General features: G+C 51.3%; 1 protein-coding gene across 1 annotated transcript; it reads left to right on the top strand.

Moving 5' to 3' along the window:
• Window positions 1-316: 316 nt before the first annotated feature.
• LOC128309853 (transient-receptor-potential-like protein) lies at window positions 317-6,196 on the top strand. The gene is made up of 9 exons (XM_053046335.1): window positions 317-548; window positions 1,250-1,322; window positions 1,417-1,915; window positions 1,994-2,136; window positions 2,199-2,806; window positions 2,888-3,554; window positions 3,638-4,001; window positions 4,075-4,297; window positions 4,368-6,196. The coding sequence occupies exons 3-9, from the start codon at window positions 1,487-1,489 to the stop codon at window positions 5,882-5,884; spliced, it is 3,951 nt and encodes a 1,316-aa protein (XP_052902295.1). The 5' UTR covers window positions 317-548; window positions 1,250-1,322; window positions 1,417-1,486; the 3' UTR covers window positions 5,885-6,196.
• Window positions 6,197-6,253: the final 57 nt, after the last annotated feature.

The raw sequence follows: 6,253 nt of genomic DNA, 5'->3' as shown, positions 1-6,253 counted from the left end.
TGCTACCCGTAACAGTACGCTTATGGTAAAGAATAATATTTGCAAGCAATGGAAAGCAAAAGGAAAACAAGTGGCGAGTACAAGCGAGAATCAAAGAACATTACACCCATGCATATGGTGCGTTGTATGCTGACCTACCCTCGGTACCTAATAGCTACTAACAGGATTAAAAACCACCACTTTCCAACCGGGTACCTCGCACGCTGGAGCGAGCGAGTCGAGGTTTTGCGCAGCGGCCAAATCTATAAAACGCCGCACAACGTTGGCCGACCTTTTTGATGGCTTCTGTCTGTCACACCGTGAGCACAGAGTAGTTTGGTAGTTTGGTGCGCCCACACCCTATCGTGCATTTTTTTTATCTGGTTTTCTGCACCATTTCACGCCCATTTTTACCTCTAGTGTGTGTGTGTTGTGGCCAAATTTCTGGTGCTACGCGGTTGTGTCGGGCGGTAAATTCGGTGTCATTGCTATCGGTTACTCGAGGTCTCTCTGCCAGCTAACACACCAGCTGTGAACCCGGTCGTTGGAGAAGATTTCAAAGGAAAAAGGTGTGCATTCTTGGTTGGATGTTGGTAGGCCTGGCCTCACGTGAAGCGTTTTGGTTTCCCTTTGTGTAATCTAATAAGTGAAGTGCTTGATCACGTGTTTGAAATGTTTCACATGCATATTTTTCCGCTGCATGTGGTACGATAATATCGGTGTTGTTTTGCCCAAAAAACAATTAGACCAAAAGGATCTCAAGCGAGTAATATGTAGAATTGTTTACATTATTGTGCACTAAGTTTTCTCAACTAATAACCTATAATGTGGTAACGCTTTTCATCTACATTGTAGTGTTAAAAATACATTTTTCAATAGTGTTCCGCACTTCAACTACTCTAAATTGCAATAAAGACGCGATCAGCATCTTGAGAATCAATTATCTCACTTACACAACACGGTTTGAGCGCGTTACAACACTTGTTACGCACGTATCTCGCTAATTGATCGCTATTCCGATAGCTTTATCTAATAAACGTGGCTTAATTGGCTTTTGGTCGATGTTCTATTTAAGTTTCACTTATTCATTTCATAATCTCGCTTAACATCTAAATGGCGCCGCGAACATTAACCTTGCAAGCCGGTATCGAGTCGATTGCAATCATTCCAAAACAATCACATGTACATGTCAAGCACCGATTTCCCAGAGGTTTGATCCGTGCCGTTTGCTCTTTCGCACACTCATATCTCTCTTTCCCATTTGTGTCAGTTCATAACGTTGTCTCCTTAAAGGTACATTTCCATACGGTCGTACAGTTCACAGTGTCCAACATCCAGTGGAGGTAACGAACAAACGACTTCCAGCAGTCACTTCCATTGGTGGCTCGTTTGATATATCATCTGATCACTCGGTAATGTGTTTTGTACTCCGCACAGCAACCATTTACCGATGTGTATCTGAACCGCTGATCTGTTAGTCTGCGCAGTAACAGCACCCGACCGTACGATGGGAAACGAAAAGAAGGACCCGGGTGGGGTCGGTGTGCAGATTGAGTCACCGTCCCCGGTGCCGTCCAGTTGCGGCGCTTCGGCCGCCTTCAACATGATCACCAACATCAATCTGCCCGTGCCACTGTCGCTGGAGGAGAAAAAGTATCTGCTCGCGGTGGAACGTGGCGATTTGGCAAGCGTCAAGCGGATCCTCCAACGGGCCCACAGGAAGCGCAACGTGAACGTCAACTGTGTAGATTCGTTGGGGCGAGGGGCGCTGACGCTGGCTATCGAGAATGAAAATCTCGAGATGGTTGAACTGCTGGTGATCATGAACGTCGAAACGAAGGACGCGCTGCTGCTCGCGATCAACGCGGAGTTCGTTGAAGCGGTGGAGCTGCTGCTCGAACACGAGGAGTTAATCCATAAGGACGGTGAACCATACGTACGTATCGGCCGGAGTGTGTGATAGACGACTGAAATATGGGTTAGATGGTTTGAAACCTCCGATTCCATTTTGCAGAGTTGGCAACGCGTGGACATCAACACGGCGATGTTCACACCAGACGTTACACCGCTAATGCTGGCTGCTCACAAAAACAACTACGAGATCTTGAAAATTCTGCTCGATCGTGGCGCCACTCTACCGATGCCTCACGATGTAAAGTAAGTAGCGTGTTTCCGCACTGTTGCGAATTCCTCAAGATCCTTCATTCTCGCCCATCTAGATGTGGTTGCGAAGAGTGTATCCGTCGCTCGTCGGAGGATTCACTGCGACACTCGTTGGCGCGCGTTAACGAGTACCGTGCACTGGCAAGTCCTTCGCTGATTGCGCTCAGCTCGCAAGATCCGCTGCTGACGGCGTTCCAGCTGTCCTGGGAGTTGCGCAATCTTGCGTTCGCCGAACAGGAATGCAAATCGCAATATCTGGAACTGCGTCACCAGTGTCAGAACTTTGCGGTGGAGTTGCTGGATCAATCGCGCAGCTCGCAGGAGTTGGCGATCATTTTGAACTACGATCCGAACTCGCCGCCGTACATGGATGGTGACCATATGAAGCTGACACGGCTCGAGCTTGCGATCGACTACAAGCAGAAGAAATTTGTGGCCCATCCGAACATTCAGCAGCTGTTGGCGGCCATGTGGTACGAGGGTGTGCCCGGCTTCCGGCGCAAATCGGCAATGGAGAAGATCTTCATCATCGTTCGCACCGCGGTACTGTTTCCGATCTACTGTATGCTTTACATGGTTGCGCCCTCTTGCGAGACGTCCAAGTTTATGCGCAAACCGTTCATGAAGTTCTTGATTCACGCATCGTCTTATCTCTTCTTCCTGTGTAAGTATTATCAGGTGTTCTGTTATCTTCAACGGCATCTCTCCTTACCTCAACCGTTATCTCTCCTTACCGTTCCAACAGTTCTTCTAATACTGGTCTCTCAACGTGCGGAAGTGCAAGTGGTTCTCCTCTTCGGTACGGAAAGTATGAAACGAGCGCTACAGGAAGAGTTGGCCCGCCAGCGAGGCAACGGGCCAACGTACCTCGAGTGCCTCGTCGTCATCTACGTGATGGGTTTCATCTGGGAGGAAACGCAGGAGATCTTCATCGAAGGTATCCGCAGCTACCTTCGGAATATGTGGAACTTTATCGACTTCTCGCGTAACTTCCTGTACTGCTGTGTCGCACTGTTGCGCATCATCGCCTACATCCAGCAGACGTCACAGATATCGGCCGACCCGAGCACGGCATATATCGCCCGCGAGCACTGGGACGACTTCGATCCGCAGCTGATAGCGGAGGGACTGTTTGCGGCGGCTAACATCTTTTCCGCCCTTAAGCTGGTCCATCTGTTTTCCATCAATCCGCATCTTGGACCGCTACAGATCTCGCTCGGCCGTATGGTGATCGATATTGTGAAGTTTTTCTTCATCTACTCGCTCGTACTGTTTGCATTCGCGTGCGGTTTGAATCAGCTGCTGTGGTACTTTGCCGATCTGGAGAAGTCCAAGTGTTACAGCCTGAAGGGTGGTTTGCCGGACTGGGATAATCAGGGTGACGCTTGCATGAAATGGAGACGATTTGGAAAGTAAGTCCCGCGTCGACTTTTAACACCAAACATCGAGGCGTTTTTGGTTCCTTTTCTTATCGCACATTCCATTTCCATCGCAGCTTGTTCGAGTCCTCACAGTCCCTGTTTTGGGCTAGCTTCGGTATGGTGGGCTTGGAAAACTTCGAACTGCAGGGCATAAAGTCCTATACTCGGTTCTGGGGTCTGCTGATGTTCGGTTCATACAGTGTGATCAACGTAATCGTGCTGTTGAACCTGCTCATCGCCATGATGTCCAACTCGTACGCCATGATCGATGAACACTCCGACACGGAATGGAAGTTCGCCCGTACACGGCTCTGGATGAGCTACTTCGAGGAGAGCTCTACCCTGCCGCCACCGTTCAACATCTTCCCGAACATGAAGCACCTGATGCGTCTCTTCGGCAAGAAGAAGAAGCGCGATCTGAAGCGTGAATCGACCATTGTAAGGCTGTTATTGGCCATAACGTCGCATAACGTCGTAACGCGCTAATTGGATCCTTTTCATTTGCTCACAGCGTCGCAAGGAGGATAAGGAACGGGCCGAACGCTACACCAACGTGATGAGAGCGCTTGTATGGCGCTACGTGTCGGCTATGCATCGCCGAATGGAACAGGATGCGGTCACCGAGGATGACATCAACGAGGTCAAGACGGAGATCTCTGCCATGCGGTACGAATTGTTGGACATCTTCGAGAAGAACGGAATGGATGTGTCCGCTGTCGATCGTAAAGAGAAGGGTAAATTGTTATATCGGTGCAATCGATTTGGGTATTTAATACAGTACCATTAACTTCTAAACTCTTACAGCCGTCTTGGCGAAGCGCATGAAGATCTGGGAGCGTCGTCTCATGAAGGACTTCCACGTGGCGCCGGTCGAGATAGCCGAGCAGGAAGAAGAAGAGGAGGAGGATGCCAATCCTCTGGCTCGGTTCCGGCGTGTCGCTAAGAAGGTTGCTAACAATACGACGTCCGCCAAGTGGGGCCAGGTGATGACCGGTGTCGGTGTAGAGATGAACTCCCAGATCGGTCGTTGCCGCAACCGGGACAGCTTCCGACAGCAACAGCAGCTACAGAAAGCAATGGCGGAAGCACGACGCTTGGTAGAACGCAGCCCCCTTCCACGGTCACGTAGCGCTTCGCCCGGTATCGATGCGTATACCGATGAGACGACCAACACGCTGCTGCACCTGCTGAGCCAGCTGGCCGAAGAAGGTGAGGCATCGCCCGGCAACACTCTCAACTTGCACGATCAGAAGAGTGGTGCGGCTACACCACTGAACATGCTCACGGTGCAACTGCAAGCCGCCCTCAGCAGGACGCCTTCCCCGCGCATGGGCAAATCCCCGAAACCGATGACCGATTCCGGATTAAAATCTCCCGCCGGAACGCTCGGTGTTGCCGGGCGTTCGCGATCCCCTGGTGGCTTGTCAAGCAAATCACCGCTCGCTTCCATTGCCGGCAGCAAATCACCTTCTCCGGATGGCACACCGGCACCGGAGAAGAAGGCGAATCTCGACGTAAAATCACCGCCACCTCCGCTGATCATGTCGCCACCGCCCGGCAAGGCTTCTCCATCAGGCACGGTGCAGTCACCTCCACCACCGTCGGTACAATCGCCCCCACCGACCATCCACATCACGCGTACCGAATCGCAGCTGGTAAAGAAACAAACCGACTCGAAGGACAGCAACGAGTGTGAGGAAGAGTGTGGTGTTCCACCGTCACTTCCCTCCTCACCACCACCAGCGGACGTCCAGTCCGTGGTGCACAGTGACGATCCGGCACCACTAGTGTCGGGCGTTAATTCGCCTCCAAAGGTTGTGAAACGTAAGGCACCGGCCCCGGTACCGGCCGCAACCGGCGATGACATTGCCGTGGCCCGTCCGGTAGCAACGAAACCACAACCCGGTCAAGGTATGCTTCCGCCACCACCTTCGAAGGAAGATACCGCCGTCACCATCATTCCAACCTTCAGCACCACTCCGGCAACACCACTTCCATCCCACAAGGCTATAGCTGCTCCCCGACCAACGTCCCCGTCCGTACCACCACCGAAGATGGTCTCACCTCCGCCAACCGTTGCCAGTCCTCCGCTGGTGCCGCTGATCAAAACAGAACTGCTGGCCGACCGTGAACCGGAATCACCATCCGCGGGCAAAAGTTCCACAACCGGTAGCGGCAGCAAGGAGAGCCTGATCGTGGGTGGTGGTGATGCGTCGGCAGATGCGGCACGGGCCGCGTCCTCTCCGCCCTGTCTCCGTCCGTACCGCAAGGTGGACGATGTGACCACCATCAAGCGACAGCCAAAGAGCGGATGGTTGTAAAACGGAGATGACTTGGCGGTCCGCATCGAGATAGCATTCCGATGGCAGCAGCATCAATGTGTGATACTCTCCTCGCATGAGATGGTGGGATGGTCATTTATCTAAAATAGAAACAAACAGAAATGCAAGGTATGAGCAAGTGTACTAAACAATTTCTTAAACGTACACAAAAGTGACATTTGAAGGCTTGGAATTGGAGCGTTTTCCATTGTGAAACCTATTGTTGTTGTATTACAATTTATGAAAATGAACCTAATAAAACAATACTTACTAAAGGCATGCTTAAAAAATAAGGGCCAACCAAACACTTTACCGACCCGCTTCAGGACTTGAATTTTACACTGTGAATACGTTGAACCGCGCAACAGG

This window comes from Anopheles moucheti, chromosome 2 (assembly GCF_943734755.1).
Source record: "Anopheles moucheti chromosome 2, idAnoMoucSN_F20_07, whole genome shotgun sequence".
Taxonomy (NCBI): domain Eukaryota; kingdom Metazoa; phylum Arthropoda; class Insecta; order Diptera; family Culicidae; genus Anopheles; species Anopheles moucheti.
Note: the sequence above shows the minus strand (reverse complement) of the source record. Positions and strands in the feature narration are given on the sequence as shown.